Source organism: Elephantulus edwardii, unplaced genomic scaffold (genome assembly GCF_000299155.1).
Source record: "Elephantulus edwardii isolate Elephantulus edwardi_28Jun2011 unplaced genomic scaffold, EleEdw1.0 scaffold00080, whole genome shotgun sequence".
Taxonomy (NCBI): domain Eukaryota; kingdom Metazoa; phylum Chordata; class Mammalia; order Macroscelidea; family Macroscelididae; genus Elephantulus; species Elephantulus edwardii.
Genome location: NW_006399830.1, coordinates 7,644,850 through 7,666,580, shown reverse-complemented (window position 1 = coordinate 7,666,580; position 21,731 = coordinate 7,644,850). Strand labels below are relative to the sequence as shown.

Here is a 21,731-nt window from a genome sequence, read left to right as displayed (position 1 = left end):
AAAGTCTCTGTAAATTTTCATTGAAATTAATAATAAATTTAAAACAAGTTAAAAAGAGAATAAAAAAAGAGCAGTAGAGTGCAGACCGTGCCTCCCAGAGACTTTATGGGCCGAAAAGCAGAGGCAGTGTTTCTGGAGCATTCTGTAGATCAGGAGGACTAGTGGATGAGGGGGTGGGTGAACTCCGGTCTCTTTACACTGCGTCCTGTTTGGAGACCAGACTCTGCCTCTGAGGCTGCGTCTTTCTTGGACATGAAGGATCTCGTTTCGTTGATTTGCACATGTGCCAGGTGCGATCCCGCCCCTCCCCTGCTTAATTGCATTTGACATCATGCTTTCTCACCCCTGGGGAGCCGGCCTGGGTCTTATGAGCCACCTTTAGCCTCCGTGACCCACTGCTGTGTTTATTTTTCACCTGGTTGCTCCCTGCTCACCTCTTTCTTTTTCTTGGCAGTGTCTTTTCCTTTCCCTGTGTTTACATGTGCTGCTCATTTGGCTGAAAGAATTTATCCCTCCACAGGCCCTCACCTGGAAATTACATGCCTGTGTTTACTGGCCCAGATCAAATGCTGTCGGGTCTGGTTCCTCATTGATCTCCGATCTCCATACGGGCAGAAAGGAACTTCGGGAATGTTCTCTCCTAGCCCTCATGGCATTTATCCTTTTGTACCATAATCACCATTTGCATGTCTCTTAACAGAGCTGTGGGCTTTGCAGGGCAGTAGTGGGTGCTTGACCTTGTGGTGTTGTCAATACTCTGCTAGGTCTGCAATTGATGATCTGAGTTGGCAAATGTCAAAATAAAGCTCACGCTGCTGCATGTTATAGATATGCTTGTCCTTTGATGTGTTAAAAATGAAGACACATGGCTTGAAAAGAAATAAAAATAGATACAGGATCGTCTTAAGTTACGCAATACTGCTCGCACAGAAAAATCACAAGTGGGTGGCTTTCAGGAACAGAAATTTATTTTCTCACTGTTCTGGAGGCTGGAAGTCCCAAGCAGGGTCTCACCCTGTTGATTGCTCCCCTCCTTGGTTCTGCTGTCTGCCAGAGAGCCTGTAACTCCGTGACGTCTGCCTTCACCCTCTGTCTGTCTCATCCTTTTTCCAACTCAGAATTCAGTTCCTGCTCTGATCTGACCTCATTAGCGTAGCAAAAGAAAACCCTCATGCCCTGCATTCCACTCCAGTTTACAGAAATCTTCCAGCAGGTTGTCAAGGCTGTAAAGCATTATAGGAGGGGACTGTCTTTCTCCCATGTAGTGGCTGGTAGATTGAACTACCAACCTCTTGGATAGCAACCCAGCATACACCTCACTTATATGTGTAGGTATGGCAGTTAGGATTTCAGTACATATTTTGAAGATGTGATTCATACGGAGATCACGTTAAAGTCCAGGCCTGGGCGCCACCCTCCAGGAATGAGAAGCACCGACGTGTGTCGACAGCGCCCAGTTTCATAGGAGCAGTGTTCTCCTGGGTCTTGGCATGAGATGAAGCAGATTTGGAATTAAATAAGGTGACCGTCCCCCAGCAAAGTAAGCTGCTTCTCCAGGGACTTCCCTGAAGTTAGCACTTCAGGCACACATCAGAGGCACCTGTGGAAGAGAACTCAGTTTTACACACACACACACACACTCTCTCTCTCTGTCTCTCTCTGTCTCTTTCTGTCTTTCTCTCATTGTTGCCCATTCAGAACCAGCTGACCTTCCAATGAGTTTTCAGAGGCTGTAAATTGCAAGACAGGAGATTGCTCATTGAATTTGAGCCACCTGCCTGTGGGTTGAAAGCACAGCTCCTTACCCATTGGGCCAGATATAGGCCCATGATGAATTCTGAGAAATTCAGAACTTTAAGAACTGTTTATCCCACTGGTTCTTGTATAGGCCTATCATGAATTCTGAGCATGTTAGGCTTTAAGACCTGTGTATCTCAGCGCCTCACTGTTTGCACCACCTACAAACCCCTTGAAGCCACCTATCTCTGTTTTGTTAGTTATGACATCACACAGTTGTTACGTGGCATCAGGTTGGTCCTGACTCGTGGTGGGATACCCGAGAACTGACCCGCCCGCCCGTGCACCAGCCTCACACACGCTACAGTGCCTGAGCCCATCCTTGTGGCCACAGTGTCATTCCGTCTCACTGAAGATCTTTTTTTGTACTTACCATCTGCTTTTCCACGCGTGATATCCTTCTCCAAGGACTCGTCCCTTCTGAAAGCATGTCCACAGTATGAGAGATAATGTCTGGTTCCCCTTGCTTCCAGAGAGTACTCTGTACTTCTTCCAAGATAGAATTTGCCTACCCTTTTAACAGTCCATGTTATATTCAATATGATTGAATTTAGCAGTTATCAATTGAGTCCTGCAGTGGACCAGGCCTGCTTAAAAGAAATGTATTAGTCAAAGAAGTCAAAGAGATGTGGTCCTAGTGAACCTACAGGTGAGTGATGAGAAGAGCCAAAGGATGTATAAGAGGTGTATTATTGTTGCCCTGGGTTCATGCCTCATGTGTCTGCTACCCTCTCACTGTATCACACACCAGTCCTCCACGTGGGGAACCGAGCCTTGATGGCAGTCTCAAGATTAGGATGATAAATTTACTAGCAGGAAGAAAGTTATCAAGAATTGGAACTCCTGGATAATTGACATAAATCAGAGGATGGCACACTGAGAGCCCAATAGAAATGGAGCTTAAAGATGATTGAAGAGTTCTTCCTGCCTTCTGCCTCAGAGCAGGAATATGCCCTTGTCGTGGGCTGAATTGTGTTTGCCCAGACTCCTCAGGGAGCTCTGGTGGGGTAGTTCTTCGTGAACCGCACTGCTACCCTCAAGGCTGTGGTTCAAATCCACCAGCTCCTCCACCAGAAAAATGTGGACAGTTTCCTCCTGTGCAACTTAACAGCATCGGAAACCCAGAGGAGGGTGACTGACCCAGAACCAACTCAGCCAGTGGCAGTGAGCTTGAGTTTTTGAACATACATGTCAATTTGTCTAAATGATGTTTCTCAGTATTTTGTGATTATCCCATGTGTAGGAGATCCCAGCCTCTGTGATGTCAGTGAGGCAGGATGACTGGCAATTATGTCACAATCCGATGCCCCATGATATGATCAGTTGGAAGGGCATGCAACATCCTTAATCAGGTCACAACTTTACGCTGAAGAAAGGGGAGCTCCCCTGGAGGAGGCCTACATCACCTTTTCAAAGAGATACGAGAGTTTTTAGAAAGATTACCTTGCTAGAAGTGGAAACATGCAGAGAAGAAGGAAATTCACCACCACCAAGAAAGAGGAGCCAGGAGTAGAGTGTATCCTGTGGGCTCGGGATCCTGTGCTGGGAAACTTGGTGAACTAGGAGACACAGAGGGAAAGCCTTGCCTGGGAACTCACTTGAATTCTGACTTCCAGCCTCCTAAATGGTGAGAAAGTAAACTTCTGATCACGAAAGTCATCCACTTAGGGTGTCTGTGTTAACGGCAGCCGTAGATAGCAAGATTGCCTTTGAGTTGGCAACTGGTAACAAAAGTCAGCTTGTTTTCGGCATGTCTGTTTGTGGATAAAGGAGTCCAAGTAGCACAGTGGTTGAGCATTGGGCAGCTCACTCTAAGGTTGTCAGTTTGAGCCCACTGGCTGCTCTGAGGAGGAAGACGAGGCAGTCTTCTGCAGTAAAGATTACCACCTTGGAAAACTTAGGGGCCAATTCCATGCTGTCTTGCAGGGCTGTTGTGTCTATTATTCAACTTTCTGAAAGTGAAGGCGTGGAACACTGCAGAGGATAAGACTACAGTTTTCAAAATGCATTACATCTCATCATCAAGCAGACAAAAATCTTTACCACTAGGCCAATAGACAGCATCATTACAGTTGGAGAAATGATTTAAATTGTCAATAATTTAATTTTCCTTGAATCCACAGTCAACACCCTTGGTACCAGCAGTCAGGAGATCAGGGGATGTATTTCCTGGGAAAGTATGCAGTCAGGGGCCTCTCCAAATTACTGAGGAGCAGTGATGTCACTTTGAAGACTAAGGTGCACCTGATTCAGGAAGTGATCTTTCTAGTCACTTGCTGTGCATCTGAGAGCAGAAGAATGAATAATGACAAAAGACAGAAGGTGACAGATGTAGAATTGATAGCTTTAAGTTGTGATGTTGGAGAAGAACATGCAATACCCCATGGACTACCTGGAAAACAAACAAATATCTTGAGTAAAGGGTAGTTACACTGCTGCTTGGATGCACAAATGACAGTTTCCTCTCACATGTTTTGGGCGTGTTACTAGATGAGGCTTTTTCTTGGAAAGGGACATCATGCTTGGAAAGGTGGAGGGTTGGCAAAGGGAAGACCCTTGATGAGATGGCTTGACACAGTGACTGCAGCAATGGGCTCAGTATGTCAGAGATGAAGAGGACGGCACTGGGTGGGACAGGGCTCGGATCTGTCCGTAGGGTCACTGTGAGTTGTATGTGACTTGATGGCACCTAACAACAACAACAACAGGGTCACCGTGAATCAGAACAGACTTGATGGCAGTGGGAGTGGGAATCCTCATGAATGAGGCCAGATGCCCAGCAAGGTCAGTTAGATGCTTCACCTTCTTTATTTTCTACTCACCCTTGATTTCACATCTTGTCCAACACTTGCAAAGGGTAATTCCTTGGCTTTCAGAAGTAGGTCTATAGCTGTGGCTGGCTTTGATTTTAAACAAAGTTCTGAAGCTCGGAGTGGTGCTGATGATTTAAGGTCCTTTCCTGTTCCCTTAACCATTAAGGGCCATTAAGGGTCTAGCCGTTGAGGGCCACCCAAAAGTTCATCGGAGGAAGGTCTGACGATCCTCTTCTAGACAGTCAGCCTTCGAAAGTATGACTCCATTCTGCTCTGCACACAAGAGCCGTGTGAGCCAGAATCAATTCCCTGATAATGGTTTTCTTGTCATGGTTCTGTTTTAGTATTTCATTTCAAATCTCTTAAACTCTTTTGAAGTCACTGTTGGCTAACAGAAGACCTACAGGGGGAGTGATTGATTTTGTGTTTATTCTACAGGCCCGTCATTGAATAGCTTCTGAGTAGAAAGACAGGTGGGAGGTCCACACTAGAGGTGTCTGCGTTTATTGTCGCAAATGGACACATAGGGTCAGGCTGTGTCATCTTTCCACATGTCTGCCCTGGAAAAGTTAAATCAGTTGTGATCAGAGTTTCGACTCAGCATTCTGTTTCCAACGGTGGCTTGAGAAGACCTGCTATGAGGTGGCCTGGTGTGTCTCTTATCCATGCCAATTGATGTCATGCCCATGTCAAGGTCTGAGGGCTTGTAGGCAAGCATTACAGCTTGCTTGACTTCTATAGTGTAGTTTTGTCATCGAAGAATTAATTGAAACAAATGTATTTTTCTGAGTTGAATTTACTGGTCGTTAAAAAAATATGAACTGAAAAAGTAAGAAGCAAGGAAAATTACCTGCAATTTCATGATCTAGGGGGGGAAACAACACTGCATTGTTGTTTTCTATTTGAATTTATTTGACCACTAATTGGGCTCTGCATATTTTCCATGTTCATTAGTCATTGATCATTTCTGTTCTCTGAATCGTGTGTTCATGTTCCTTGTTTATCTAATTCTGTTCTTTGGGCTTTCCTTCTTGAGTAGTATGAGACCTTTGGTTATTATTGTGAAGGATGATTTGAAGTTTGCTCTTGTATTTTTTATTACTTTTGAGAATCAGAAACTTGTAATCATTATTAAACTATCATTCTTTTTCAACTTGGAAATTCTTCACTATTAGGGCTTACATGAAGTTTCAGTTACATTTTATTTTACTTTTCTTCTCTCTGGAGTTCTGGGTGTAACTACTTTGTCTAGAGCTTATTTGAAGTGTGTTTTGAAAGGAGTTTCTCATCTGTCTCTCCCCAGTAGATTGACTATCACACCAACACCATTTATTCAATCTCTTACTCTTTGCTTCCTAGAACCTTCTTGGCAAATCTAAATTCTCTAAGGAAAAGGTCTGTTTCCAGTCTTTTGGTTCCTTTTTACTTGTCAATCTACTTCTCCTAGGGAGATGCCGATTAAATTATAGTATGGTATATTGGATTTTAACATCATTTATGTGTCTAGTTTTCCTTAATACTTTCCGCCTCAAAATTGTTATTATATATTATTCTTCCTCCTTTAGTCTTTCAGGTCACATGTTGAGATCATTTGTCAAACACTGAAACAAAGTCCATAGAAATCTTTGTAAAAGTAACATTTATAGTCTTTTAAAAAAATTGTGTAATGGTGCCTGTTTCAGACAGAAAACTGGAGGCCACTGTGACTATAAGGGAGTGATTAACCAGTCCACTGCCAGTGCATTGATTCTGACTCGTGGCCACCCCACCCCGTAGGACAAAGTAGACCTGCTCGTCCACAGCACGTTCAAGGCTGTAGGTCTTTACAGAAGTGGGGTACCTCATCATTCTCATGGAATGGCTCGTGTCTTACAACAGTTCAGTTCATCGTTCAGTTAGCATACCAGTGCTTAATCCTCTGAGCCACTAGGGCACCCTGAAGAAAAGCATACCTCATTAAAATAAAAATTCCTTCTGTGCATTGAAAAATTATTCAGACCCTGTTTTTTAAATTTTTATTTTATATTGGTTTGCTTCCAAAATTTGTATACTTTGTATTTCACTTTATCCTTCATTCACATTGTGTTTCATACAATCATTCCCATCCATTATATTTTATAAAATCAATCACCATTGAACTATGGCCCACCATTATCCTCTCTTTCCAGAGCCCCACCAGATCTTTCCCATTTCATTTCATCCACCCCTCCCTCCACCCACCAAATTGTGTGGCCCTGTGATTTCTCTGGCCATCCTCACCCCTCTGCTCCCACCCTCTCTCCTTTGGACCCTCATACGTGTTTTACTAGTTATCTTTCCTTTTACTCAGATCATCTTTGATAAATAATTCCTTCTACTTTTCAGATTGATTTCTCTAATCTGGGTTCTACCCCTAATACGGTAACTATCTATGCTCCTCTACTGTTCATATGGTTTTCATTCAGAGTCTTACTATTTAAGAAGTGGGTGGTCAATCCTGCTTCCTAGTCTGTTTTAATTAGGGACCTGTACTAAAACCTGTGAACCCTGGGTGACTCTTGTGGCATTTGACACATCAGGGGTATAACTTTCAGAACCACAGCAACCTACAAGTTATCTCGGTACAGCAAACTGACAGGCAAGTGCTGTACTAATTAGAACAAAGAGTTCCCTCAACACAACAAGCTGTGTGTGATTCAATCCATGGTCTTTCCAGTCACTTGCTACACATCTAGGAGCTGGACATTGAATAAGGATAGCAAAATTGATGCCTTTGAGTTGTGGTGTTGGAGAAGAGTACTGAATAAGCATTCCATAGACTTCCAAAAGAAAAACAAATGTGTCTTAGAGAAATTGCAACCCGATTACTCCTTGGAGGCAAAGATGATAAAGCTCCATCTCAAATACTTCAGGCATGTTGCTATGAGAGGCTCTTCCTTGGAGAGGGACATCATGCTTGGAAAAGTGGAGGGTCAGTGAACGAGAGGAAGACCCTCAACCAGGTGGATTGACTCAGTGACTGCTGCAGTGGGCTTTAGTGTGTCAGGAATTATGAGGATGACATAGGATAGGATAGGATTCAGATCTGTTGTTCATAGGGTTGATAGGGGTTGAACTTGACTTAACAATACTTGACAACAGCAACTTTTCAGAAGCTAAGATCTTTGAAGGTCTAGAGGCAGGTAGGTTGATAAGTTGAAGTTTAGAATCTTGTTTTACTCATCACTCACAAGACTTTGGAGGAATACCTCTGAGCCTCAGTATTCTCATCCAAAAAGTGGGGATATGTTATTATTGGCTTTACACAGTGAGTGAGTGGGTGCGCTCTAGTTTTGTTATTCTGGTGCCTGGCACATGGGGGTGGTCTTACAGATGGGTGTGTGTCCTGCGGAAGGTCATCTTGGCACCACGCCTTCTTCTGTCTCCCCTGGAGCAGTAGACTAGCTCAGTGCTTCTGGTGAGAATGGTGAAGGCAGAGAAGAAAGCACAGGCCTGGAGCTGGCAGCACCAAGATCAGGGCAGATCTGCTGGCCAAGGAAAACAAAGAGCTGAACTTCGCCTCTTTAGTGGGGAAGATCAGAATCACTTACAGAGGGTATGGATACAGGGAGGGACAAAGGATTGGGCTGGTGATACATTTTGTCACATAATATAAAGGACCCCTGGTGGTATATAACCTAAGCACGTGGGTGTGAATCAGAAGGTTGGTGGTTCGAACCCATCCCCTGGCTATGGGAGAAAGACTTGGTGATCCATCCACTCCTGCAAATATGGGAGCCAAGAAAACCTAAGACAGTTCTTCTCTGCCACATGAAGTTATTACAAATCAGAATCAATGTAATTGCTCCCAACGACCACAAATAATCCCCAAGACAGACAGACAGCAAACAAGAACTCAGCCACTGAATTGTTCCTTAGTCGTGGAAACCTCATGTGTTCAGGGCTTTCAGTGACTGTCATCCTGCGGAGCAAGCTGCCAGGCCTTTCCTTTGCATTGCCTCTGAGTGGATTTGAACTACCAACCTTTCAATTAGTAGCTAAATGCTTAGCTATCTGCATTGTCAAGGATGCTCTACGTGATCAAGAGGGTCTGCTGAATGACTCCAGTAGTTTCAAGGGAGAGTGAAGGCAGTGTGGAACCCACTCAGACAGGGGCGGCCTAGGACTGAGCTGAGTCTGCAGGGGGCTGGCATGAAGGGGGAAGATGTTCTTGGTAGAAGAGAAAAATAAAGACACAGTGGCAACCCTAATGTGGGAATAAACAGGAGTCTTTTCAGGGCCAGTCTCAGGGAAATGATGAGGTGCTGGTAAGTTTGCCCGGAACGCTAAAAAGAAAAAAAAGAACTATTTTGGTAATAAGTCTCTCATCTCTGTGCTGAAGTTAGCAGATAACACGATTCGAACCCCAGTGGCTCTCGGGCAGGGAATGGAGAAATGAGACACTGACTGGAAGTGGGAGACTCCATGGCTTCCTCTTTCTAGAAAGAATCTCCTTGGCCAAATTTTGTATCTGCTGGGCCTGGAAGAGAAGCTATTTGTTCTTGCCAATTTGCATCATTTCCTAATGTGTTTTCGCCCCGCCTGTAGCAGCTGGGGCTGTCCCCTCACATTCTCCTCACCTTCGGAAGGTTATAGGATAAACACTCCTAGGATGAATCAGTGAAGCGGCATGTTCTTGTGCCTTAAGCTTGGAGAGGGTTTCTTCACTCTGACCTGAAACTGTCTGCATTAATTTACCCTTAATTGTTTCTAGAAATTCTGTTTCTGAGTCACTGCCTAATGAAAATCCAGAAGGGTTTTTTCCCCCTCTTCTTTTAAAAAATATCTTCAACTGAAAGTAACAAGAAAAGCTGCATCACACTTAGATTCAGGGACTGAACTTGGAAGAATGCTCTGTGTGTGAGTGTGTGTGTGCGTGTGTGCGCGCGCATTAATTTTCTGATTCAGAAAACTACCCTTACACTGAGTGGGTTCCGACTCAGCGAACCTATAGGACTGAGTAGAACTGCCTTGGAGTTTCAAAGGTGGCAGATTATTTTTCCTTTTGTAAATTGCTGATAAATATTATGTTGTTGTTGTTGTTGTTGTTGTTGTTGTGTACCATCGAGTCGGAACCGACCCATAGCTGACCCTCTGGCAAGTTTTAGAGGCATTTAATCACACAGGAGGAGATTGCCCATCTTTCTCCCACAGAACAGCTAGTGGTCTCAAACCACATGCCTTCAGGATTGCAGCACAGTTTCTTGCCACTAGGCTGTCAGATGTTAACATTTTAAAATTAAAGGGCTTATAACAAACACTAGCCACCACCCTTCATTTCTAGTCTCACAGATTATCAAGATTTGTAAGTGTTTATGGAAGCAGACAGCCTCATCGTTACCTCACAAAGCAGCTGGTGGGTTCAAACCACTGAACTTTTGGCTAGCAGTCTAACATGTAGTCTGACACAGTAGTGTGCCAGGAAAGGACTTAGGTTCGAATGGAAGGCTAAAGAAGGTAGACCCATCCATCCATTTTTGCTTTAAAAAGCTTCTAAAGGTAGAGGGAGACTAAGTGGGCCTAGGTGGGCCACGTGCAACTCTGTGGTCATTAAGGTTAGGATATCTGCACCTTGGCAGAGGGCACCGAGCCTCCTGGACTCACTGTCCTTGGAGAGGTAACACTTCGTGACTCAGAGAAAAGTGCTTCCGAAGAAGACAGGGAGCCAGTAGGCAACCCATCCAAGACTCAAAAATGGCTTGGAGGGCCATTTAAATGAAGAAATGTTTCTAGGAACCAGCGTGGCAAAGAATGGGTAGAAGGTCTGTTGACCCTGGAGGTAACTGGAAATGGGCTGAGCCAGTCGTGGGCTGAGCAGGGCGCCCTCTGATGGTGAGGCCAGTTCCTGCTTCATCCCTCCAGCCTGCTTCTGGGGAAGGAGGACCCTGTGGGCTGCTATGGAGGGAACCCGGGCATGGTGAAACCAAGTATGTCATGCAGCTTCCCAGCCCTGTGCCTTCCCCATAAATGGCGCTAGTTTAATCCCTTGAAATGATTGAATTGCATCCCCTAAAATAAGTGTTGTAAATACTTCTCCCCAAAAACCAAGGGTTGCATTGTATGCCTCCAAAAATATGTGTCATGTGTCTGCATGGCCAGGCTGTGGTGAATGGAATTATCCTGTGTGTTGTAAGAGGCAGTGGTGTGACAGTGTAATCACCTCCTCTGATGTGATCCGAGGTGCGCTCAGCCAGTCAGCTGTGAGGGAATCTGGGTGGGTTGCAACACCCTAAATCAGTGATCTGGTAAAAGGGGAGTTTACCAGGGTGTGGCTAGTGACGCCTTTTTCTCCTAAGAGGTTAAAGAGAAAGGAATCAAGCAGAGAGAAGGCCTCACTAACACCAGGACAAAGGACCAGGGCTGGACCATGTCCTGTAGACCCAATTCCCTGGCTGGTTCTTTACTCAGGAGAAGACCAGGATGTGTGGAGACCTCCAAGGAATGCCAGGCCTACAGATGCTGGAGGAGATGAGGGCCTTCCTCCAGAACTGGCACAAAACACCCTCCTCTAGTACCGATGCCCTAAGCCTGGACTTCCCGCTCCTAAAACTGTGGAAGAATAAAGTGCTGTCTGTGGAAGTCATCGGCTTATGGGATATCTCTGAGAGAGCACCACCAGAGATCTAAGGCACCAAGATAGGAACCCCTGCACAGAACAGGCTGACTCCTGCTTCATGAACATCGTCCCCAGGTGCTGACAGAAGGACCCACAGACGCAAATGCCTGAGGAGTCAGCTTGTGGAGGGCAGGGCTCTGTGTGAACTGAGACAACGCGGAGCCTGCAGAGCTCAGCTTGGGAAATGAGGCCACTGGACACGGTGCATGCTTCTGCACGGACTTCTCCTGAAGTGGGCCCTGGGCTCCTCTGCGCTCACCCTCGCGCCTCCTTCACTCTCAGCCTGCTCCGTGTTCTGCAGGGATTGCTGCTGCTAAAAATGACCCCGCTCCCACTCAGAATCTGGAAGAGGCTTGCAGAGGAGGAAAGAGAAAGGGGGAGTTTTGAGCTGATAAATGCACTTGACCTACACGGCTTTCAGAACTCGAGGCCTGATTAGCAAATGATGGGAGACGGCAGGGCTGCATGGTGTTCAGGACGATGCCTCTTAAGTGTTGCGGTGCCATGGCTGACGGTGTAATTGTAGGGGAAATCAGGGATAACTTTGATCATTAGAAGAGCAGAGAGAATACTAGGGAAGGGAGCAGGGTTCTTTCTCATTGGCTCACGCAGGAACCAGTTATCTGCCAAGCCTTGTGCTGGTTTCTGGGGAAACGAAAACAAGTCAGGCCTGCTTGCTGTACTCATCGCCTCTGTCTGGCAGCGTGTGGCACCGCGGTGGTTTGCATGCTGCCGCGATGCTGCAAGCTACGCCACCAGTATTTCTGATACCAGCAGAGTCACCCAGAGCAGAATGGTTCTGCAGAGCTGCCAGACTAAGACTAGGAAGAAAGGTCTGGTAATTTACTTCTGAAAATTCATCAGTGTATATCTTATAGTTCACACCTTCCTCCTTTTGTACGTGTCATCAGGAGAGAGGGGACATCATGTTTGGTGAAGGATAGGTTCAGCAAGCTCATGGGAGACCCTTGGTGAGCCTGGCTATACATTGGCCACCAGATGACTTCAGACATGTGACATTGGGCGGCTGAATCAGGACCAGGCAGCATTTGATTCTGTTGTCCACATGCCATGAGTGCTGCCCCGGTAGTACAGTAGATAAGATGCTTGGCTGCTAATTGAAAGGTCAGTGGTTCAAAGTCACCAGTCTCTCTGCAGAACAAAGAAGAGGCGGTCAGCTTCAGTTAAGATCACCACCTTGGAGATTCTAGGGGGCAGGTCTCTTATGGGTTGATGACACCGACTCTTTGGGCAAGTTGCTGGGAGAGGCTATTCCTTGAAGAAGGACATCATGCTTGGAAAGGTGGAGAGTCTGCAAAAGAGAAGCAGCCCAGTAGAGTGACACGGTGATTACAACAATGGACTAAGCGTATCAGGGGTTGTGAGGATGGCCCAGGATGGGGTATGGTTCAAATATGTTGTTCATAAGCTTGTTATGGGTTGTGCTTGACTCAACACCTACCAACAGCAGCATTGGCAATGGTTACGGGTGTGTTTTGGATCTAAATTGATTGCAGGTTCTGGTGGCCTAGTGGCAAGAAGTTGCACTGCAATCCCGAAGGCACACGGTTTGAATCTTCCAGATGCTCTGAGGGAGAAGGATGGTCAGTCTTTTCCCGTGCGATTAACTGCTTCAGAAAACCCACTGGAGCTGTGGGCAGCTCTGGGCTGAAGGTGAATTTAGAAGTTGACAGCCCGTAGGTAAGAATTGGAGCTGCCGCCATACAGGAGGTGACCGAGGAAGAGCGGAGAAGTGAGGGAAGCTGAGAGCAGCCCTTTTTTCTGAGGAGGCTCTGAGTGGCTTTGAGACCCTGCCCTTGTGATCAGCCGCTCGTGTTACGCATTTCTATTAAGTGGATCTGACGTGGAGCTGGGGCAGCACCATGTAGTGCTTCCTTCTGGGTGTCCTTCTGGGTGTGTGTGGTCATCACAAGTTGGGGGTTCACTTGATGGTGGTTAACAAGAAGTCACGACGTGATGCTGCTCGAGATCGGGGCACCCTGCCCTTTTCAGACTCAGCCGTGGAGCTAAGCTGTGGGTTAAGTTGACGGACTTCACCTCCCAATCCCCAGCTTCCTCCTCTGTCGAATGGGGGTGATGACACTGGCTTCCTCATAAGGCTAAGGCGAGGAGGCCATGAGCAGTGCAACATGTGAGTGCTTCCAGCCATTTCTGTCACCTAACGAGTTGCTGTCAGGAGTTTCCAACTCCTCGTGACCCCACGTGTCTCAGAATAGAGCTGTATTACATCACGTCCTCAGATGTTCTCCAACGTGACCACCAGGCCTTTCTTCCAAGGTGCCTCTGCATGCTTTAAAACTGCTAATCTTTTGGTTGGCAGCTGACCGCTTAGTCTATTGTTCCACCCACAGGATCTGAGGACCCAGCTGGGCGAGGTTGAGTGTGTGTTGTGTGCTGTGTGCCCACATGGTGCCCACACTGATGAGTAACAGACTGAGACTTGGCTGCTGCCCCACCAGGCCCCGGGTGACTGGTGGGCTCTGTGTGAGGGATGTGGAGACCCTTCTGGGTGTGCCCTCCCCCTGGGGAATAAATGACATGACTCCAGCTTGCTGCTAGGAGCCTGTCAGTAATATTCCAGCCTCGCTGGCAGCAGCCAGAAATGAATTCACAGCCTCTTGGTAAAAATGAAGCCGCGTGATCAATGGCTCCCTGGGCAGCCTCCTCGAGGAGACAAAACGTATATTGTAACAAAACTTTATTTTCTCCTGAAAATTGCCTACATGATTAATACAGCCCGACACAGCTCAAGCTGCTCAGCATAAAAAGCGCCCTTCTTGCTGGGCAGCTCTCGGGCGCTGTGTCTCTGTGTCCCTCTCATCGTGCTGTATATCCTGCCAGTGAGGCGTGAGGAGGGGAATGCGTCACCAGGTGGACCCCTGTTCCGTCTGGCTCAGTTTCTGCTGGGTATTTCCAGTGTGCCTCAGGCCGAGTGTGAAGTACGTTTCCCCCGGGGGCGCCTGCACGGAGTGGAGGCGCCCTGTGCCTGAGAAGAGCTGGTTCCATGGTGCTGCTTCCTCTCACATCGCTTGGATTCCCAGACACTGGGAGGGCCATGTGCTCCCATCCTGGATGCGTGCATGCTCACCTTGTGTCTCCATCTCCAGGGATGCGGATGCGGGAATTGCTTGGATATTAGGACATTGGGGCAGGCAGTCTCAGCTACTCGGAGGGGTTTAAGGTGTGCTAAGTTAGGCCTGGAATGTACCATGGATTGCCAAGAAAACAAACAGATTCATCCTAGAGAGGGTTAAACCAGGCTACTCCTTGGAGGCAAAGATTCTGGGGCTTCGTCTGACATACTTTGGACATGTTTTAAGGAGAGACAGGTCTTTGGAGAGGGACATCATGCTTGGTAGGGTGGAGGGACAGCGCAGGAGGGGAAGATCCTCTATGAGGTGGATTGATTCAGTGACTGGGGTAATCGGGATGGGTGTGTCAGAGGCAATGAGATTGGCACAGGATAGAGCAGGGTTTAGGGCTGTTGTACATAGGGTTGCTATGAGTCGCAAATGACCCGACGGCACATAACAACAACAACAAGTTAGGCCTTAGCTGATGAGTTGTTGTTGTTGTGTACCATCGAGTCAGAGCTGACCCGTACCTGACCCTCCAGAGAGGTTTCCGAGGCAGCAGTTGCACGGGAGGAGAGGACCCATTCATTCTTCATTCTCCCACTTGGTTAACAACAGGCAGTTCTTGTTTTTACTGCATTTTACTTTGTTGCTCTGCAAAGACGCAGCATTTTTTTTTCTAAATTGAAAGTTTATGGAAACCCCAAGTCACTGGTGGCCTCGCAGGTAAAGAGTTGTGCTGCCAACCCAAAGACTGGCAGTTCTGATCCACCAGCTACTCCGAGGGAGAAGTTGGGTCGTCTCTTCCCAGATGGTTTACAGTCTCTGAAAACTTTCCAGAGGGTCAGCTCCGAGTCAGTTTGGACTCAGCTGTAAGGAACGTGAGTGTGGAATCTTTGATCCAACTGTTCAGGAATGGGAACCGGGCACCATCCAGTTCTTCCAGTCTCATGGCGGAAGAGACAGCTTCTTACTGCGGCAACTCGCCGTGTGTGTGTTACTCCCTAGGGCTTCCCCTCTATTCTTAGCCAGGAAGAGGCGACGCGGGAGCTGGTGAAGGATTTCTCAGGGGAGCTGGTGGATCGCCTGACTAGAGTGGTTTCTGCTCCCGTCCAAGCGCTCTGCCTTTGTTTCCCTGACTGTGCTCTCTTCCTGCAGGTGCAAGGAGCTGAAATACTCCAAGGACCTGCCCCAGATCTCCATTATCTTCATCTTTGTGAACGAGGCCCTGTCGGTGATCCTGCGATCTGTCCACAGCGCTGTCAACCACACGCCAACACACCTGCTGAAGGAGGTCATTCTGGTGGATGACAACAGTGACGAAGGTAGGGGCTGGGGGCTGCCTGCTGGCAAACTTCTCAGAGAGGAAGGGGCCAAGGACGTGAGGATGGGGATGAAGGGGCGTCCGCCCACTCCAGCACACCCCCCAGTGTCGTCTTCATCTCCTGGTCCCTGGAGTGGATCTGGACAGTGGAGACTGTTTTAGAGGACGCATGACACACACCGGTGCATGATTTCCTCAGTTCTCTAGGGCTTTTACGAGTAAATTAGTGTTCCATATGTAGAGTCATTTCTTATTTTAAGTTACCTAAAGTGGAGGCCCTGGGTGGTACAAAAGATTAATGTGCTTGTTTGTGAACAAGAAGGTTGAAGGTTCAAGGTCACTCTTAGGTGTCTCAGAAGAAAGAGCTGGTAATCTGCTTCCCAGCCTGTGGAGTCAGTTCTAAATCAGAGGAACTGAGATGGACAGTGGCTGTCCCTCAAGTTTATCAGGCTGTCATCTTTATGGGAGGAGACTGTCTGTCTTCCTGCCGCAGAGAGACTGATGGGCTTGAACCAGCAGCTATCACAAGCACTGCAAAGAGCGTGGTCAAGTGATTATCTCAGCTGGTCCTTAAAGTAAATGCCCCTTGGTGCCTCCTCTCCGTCCAGGCACTTACGAGAAGGACGCCGCTGTGTTAAACACTAACTCCCCCTCCCCTCTCATTCCTCCACTCGAACCCCGATATTTCCTCCAGCTTCCTAAGTCCCTTCTCTTTAAGTGCAAGAGGGAGCTAGGTTTTGATGGGGGTTTTCTTTGTGACTTTGTATTACTGAGTTGTGTAAATGTTCTCTGTGTATTTGAAAAACCCCACACACACTGTAATCATGGAATTGAATTCCTGCCAGACATCAATTTTGTGTATTTAGGCAGGCGATGAGTTTATTTTCTTAAAATCTCTGTGATGATGGTGTTTTAAAATCTCCTCCTGGAATGACTGTCCTTCCCTGTGTCCCTAATAATGTGATTTCTGCGTCGTCTTGGCAGTTTCTTTGGCAGCTGTATATTTGTGTCTGAACACTGGCGCTATTACCTGGGGTTGTTACCCTTATGCTAGACTCCTTTGTCTTGGAAGCATACACTGGGGGTTCCCCCCTGCCCCAAGTTCCACTTCTTCTGACATGCATAATGTTATTCTGCCCAAGCTTGATTAAAACATTTTGTCCAATCTTACCATTTGTATTTTTCTGGTGATCTTAAAAATAAGACATGGTCTTTATGGCAAATGTTGGATTTTATAAAGAGCAAATGTAACTGGGGGGAAAACAGATACTGAGAAGACTGGCCAGAGGCACCTGCACATTGGTCCATGTCTGAACCCTCTTTGACATTTTTAAGATCATGTGATAATAAACAAATAAATGTCCTGCTTTCTCCTTTCTGTACTATAAAGCTTCATTATTTCCTATTTTGTTTTGGGGAAAAAAGTGCTTTGTAAATATCACTGTGCTGGAGGCAGATGGTCCACCCTGAGGTTGTGCCATCTCCTGGCCACGCCTGGCCGAGACTCTGCTGGACCAAGCCTGGTGGGCGGGGCGGTGGAGACGGGGAGGCTCCGATTGTGCCTTTCTCTTGTTCATGTTTCCTCTTTGTTTCCCAGTGACTCATTTCATTCTGCTTGGAGTTTGAGTCCTGGTGGTGTAATAGGCTAAGTGTTGGGCTCCTAACTGAAAGATTGGCAGTTCAAACCCACAAACTGATCCACGGGAGAAAGATGAGGCAGTTTTGCTTTCAAAAAGATTTAGATTAGCTTAGAAATGGGGTGTAAATGGCCCCGAGCAGGAGCTGACTCAGTGGTGGCTGGATTTGGTAGAGCAAGCCCATGTGCTCTAAGGCGTAGTAGGTGAGTGTTGGGCTGCCAACTGAATCATCAGCGGTTCAAATCCACTGGCTCCTCCTTGGGAGAAAGGCAAAGCGTGCTCCTTCTGTAAAGACTTAACAGCCCTGGAAGCCCACCGGGACAGTTCCCCTCTGCCCCGTGGGGCTGTGTGTGTCTTCTGAACACATGCTGAGTGAGCGTGCCCTTGCCTGTCCACATGTGGAGACGGTATGCTTTGGTTCAAGCCATTAGCATGTCCCCCCTTGGACTTTGGGGAGCTGAGATAGGGGGACATGGACCAATCCCTGACGTTCCCATCATTGACTCACAGAAGAAACCCTCTGCAGTGCAGTCAGTTTCCCCCACTCACGTCAGAGTCGACCTGCCCTGCAGGCTTTCTAAGGGTGTGAGTCTTTTTCTTAAAAAAAATTTTTGGGGGGAGCTCTGGTGGCCTAGTGGCAAGACGCTGCACTGCAATCCCAGAGGAACATGGTTCGAATCTACCAGATGCTCTGCCGGAGAAGGAGGCGCAATAGCCTCCTGTACCAGTCAGATCTGATTTGACGGTACACGCACACAAAATAATAAAAAGAAAAATTTTAAAAAAATTGTATTATTTTACATGTAGCATCAAATCAGATCTGTCTGGTACAGAAGGAGATTGCCCCCACCTTCTCCAGCAGAGCATCTGGTGGATTTGAACCACATACCTCTGGGATTGCAGTGCAGCGTCTTGCCACTAGGCCACCAGAGCTCCCAGAGGGTGTGAGTCTTGACAGAAGCAGCCTGCCTCAGCTGTCTCTTGTGGAGCAGATGGTAGACCCTTAGTTACTGGCTTTTCAGTTAGAAGCTCAGCTCTTGAGTTACTACCACCAAGACCCCTAATTTTCTTTTTAAAAATAAAACTAAGATTCATATAAAATGTACACTTTTTAAATATGCAGTTGAACAATTTTTGGTATATTCATTTTCCTTGATCTAATTCCAAAGCATTGCGTCTCTGCAAACATTTCTAGAGTCCTTGCAACCACTCCCATTCCCTCCAGTCTTCACCCTCGTCACTGGGCAAAGCCTCACCTACCTTTACTCTGTGAATTTGCTCTCTGTAGAAGGAGAATTGATGCCTTTGAGCTGTGGTGCTGGAGAAGGGTATTGAATATACCATGGACAGCTAGGAGAACAAACAAGTCTGTCCTGCAGAGTGAAACCAATCAGCTCCTTGGAGGCAAGGATTCTGAAGCTCCGTCTGACATACTTTGGACATGCTGCAAGGAGGGACCCAGCCTTGGAGAAGGACACCATGTTTGGGAGGATGGAGGGACAGCGCAGGAGAGGAAGACCCTCGATGAGATGGATTGACTCAGTGACTGGGATAATGGGATAGGTGTGTCAGAGACAATAAGGTTGGCCAGCATACAGCAGGGTTCAGAGCTGTTGTCTGTTGGGTCATAATGAGTCACAACTGTCTCGACAACACATCGTAACAACAGCCATGCACTGAGCCTGTATACCAGTAGGGGGATTATCACCATCCTGTCTAGCTTTCAGGTGCCTGGGAAGCATCTGGAAGTTGGACAGTGAATGAAGACGACAGAAGAAGAGTCGATGATGACTGAATCGTGGCGTTGGCAAGGAGTATTGAATATACAACGAGCTACCAAGAGAACACACGCGTCTGTCTTAGAGGAAGTACAACCAAGGTGCTCCTTAGAGACAAGGATGGTGAGACATTGACCCACAGACTCGGGCCATGTGGTCAGGAGGGGTCAGTCCCTTGGGAAAGGACACCGTGCTTGGACAGGTAGAGTCCGAGGAGAGGAGGACCTCCTAGGAGGTGGATTGACACAGTGACTGCAGCGGTGGGCTTGCGCACGGCGGTGACCCTGAGGACGGCACACGGTAGGGAAGGGTTTCCATCTGCGATACACACGGTCATAGGAGTGCGAGCCGACGCGCTGGCATCTAACAACAGCAACAAGATCGTGTCTCTGTGACCAGAGATCATTTCGTTTCTTCATTCTCAACGTGAATTTGTTTCATTTCTTCTTATTACCTTAGTGCCTTATTTATCTTTAAAATATATTTATTAAGCACTTCTTATTTTGTCTTAAGAAGAGTGCTTGCCTGAGAGTGTATCAAACCTCTTCTGGAGACCAGCAAGTGCATGAGTGAGCCTGGGAGACCTGGACGTCCAGCGGGGCCATTCTGTGTCCCAGGCCCTGGATACAAGGCTGTGACACTTTGGCCAGGTGGAAAGGGCTACTCTCTACCTTCTGCCTCTCATCGCTTCATGACCTCCTGCCCACTCTGGAGAATGGGTCAAAGCTAAGCTTATTTGATGGGTGAAATGACTACCAGGAGCTCGTCCAGGCAGCAGGCTTGGCTAGGAACTCGAGCTCAGTCAGCAGGTGCTTGGAGCATCCAACAGTCTGTAAGAATAGAGGCCCAGCTTAGCCAATTGAACCCCAGCTGGAAATGGTTCGTTGGCAGAACAGACAGACCTCTCATTGTGCTTCGCTGTATTGTGCTTCACAGATGCCGTGTGATTTGTTACACGTTGGAAGTTTGTGGCAGTGCTGCGTCCAGTGTGTCTGTCTGTGCCATGTCCCCAGCAGCATGTGCCCCCTTTGTCTCTCGTGTCACATTTTTTCCAGCTTTCCCCTTCTTCCTATAGTTGCACACTTAATGGACTGCCAAGCCAAGCCCACTACCATGTGGTTTGTGGAGACCCTCCAGTGAGTTTCCGGGGTGTGACTCTCACGGGAGGAGCTTGACCATTTCTTGCAGTGGCCCTGGTGCTATGTTAACATCGGGCTCCCTAGATTAATCCTACAGGGTTCCTGTCTAGTCCCTGCCGTCTTATAATGGTATTTTTTTATTTTTGCTTTTGGAGCTGTTCTACTTTTCCCTCCACTCCTTTTCCTCAGTTATTATTATGGTTTTATTTCTGCTGTTGTGGTTTTCTTTCCAAATGCTCATTTTCATTCTCTGAAAGTTTCTCCCCCAACACACACACACACACACACACACACACACACACACACACACACACTGCTCTTAATTCATGGAAGCAAGCAATATGTTCTCTTAGCCTTTAGAGGATATTAATAATTTTCTGTTTTCCTCCCCCGCAGACTCTATTTCTACAAGTTGTTGAGAGTTTTGGGTGGAGTTCTCACTTTATTATTCTGGCTTCTCATTTCTATCTTGGGCTTTGTATTGTCCATAGATATCTGATGATCCTAATTATTGTTAATCATGATTAGCTCTTAAAAAATCAATTAGACACTCTAAGCCCTAGATCAGATTGCTTGGTTTTCACAGTAGTGGTGTGAGTGAGCTGGAGTTTGGAGAGCCCTTATCTTCTGATCTTTTTCTTTTAAGCCGGTCAAATTCCCAAGGAAAACCTTCCAGATTGCTCCTTGGAGCCTGAGGGTCTGTCAGAACCACAAACTCAAGGTCACTACCATTGAGTCCATTCCGCCTGAGGCTCTTTGTGAGGTTTCTGAGGCTGGAAATCTTCAAGGGAGGAGACTGCCCATCTTTCTTCTTTGGAGCATCTGGTGGATTTGAAATATTGAAGTCATGGCAGCAACGTGCTATGAGCTGTACCACCCGAACTTTCTCCGATGGTCTATATCTGGAATTGCAGCTGAGCAAGAGGGCAGGACATTCCCAGAGCACTGAGTCATCTTGCCATATTCATGTGTAAAACTCCCAGTGAGTTTTCAGTCCGAGGAGCCCCGGTGGTCTAGTGGCTTAAACATTTAATTGTTAACTGAAAGATTGGTGGTTCAAAACCACCAGCTTCTCCATGGGAGAAGATTGAGGCTGTCTGCTTCTGTGAACACTTACAGCCTCGAAACCTTTGGGATAGTTTCCACCTTTTCCTTGGGGTTAATGTGCATCAGAGTCGACTCAGGGGCATTCATTGGATTTTGCTTTCAATACTGAACCCAAACCCACATCAGTACCTTGAGTGCCCAGTTCAGAGACTATCTTTTTCAAAAGATTTCTGTTTGGAAGTCAATAGTGATGAGAGTAGAAGCCAAGTGGTTATGATGATTGTGGAATGTGGCTGTGGAATCTAGGAATCTAGGGTCTTTAAAAACAATATTTACCCTAGGGAGCTGTGGTGGCCTAGTGGCAAGAAGCTGCACTGCAATCCCAGAGGTACATGGTTCGAATCCACCAGATGCTCTGCTGGAGAAGGAGGGGCAATCTCCTCCTATACCAGTCAGATCTGATTTGA

The 21,731-nt window shown here is 47.0% G+C and overlaps 1 protein-coding gene across 1 annotated transcript in view; it reads left to right on the top strand.

Moving 5' to 3' along the window:
* Nucleotides 1-21,731, top strand: part of WBSCR17 (Williams-Beuren syndrome chromosome region 17) — a 447,264-nt gene that overhangs the window by 221,450 nt on the left and 204,083 nt on the right. The window contains exon 3 of the mRNA XM_006889663.1: nt 15,498-15,664. Coding sequence (XP_006889725.1) covers nt 15,498-15,664 — 167 coding nt within the window. The remainder of the gene's footprint in view (nt 1-15,497; nt 15,665-21,731) is intronic.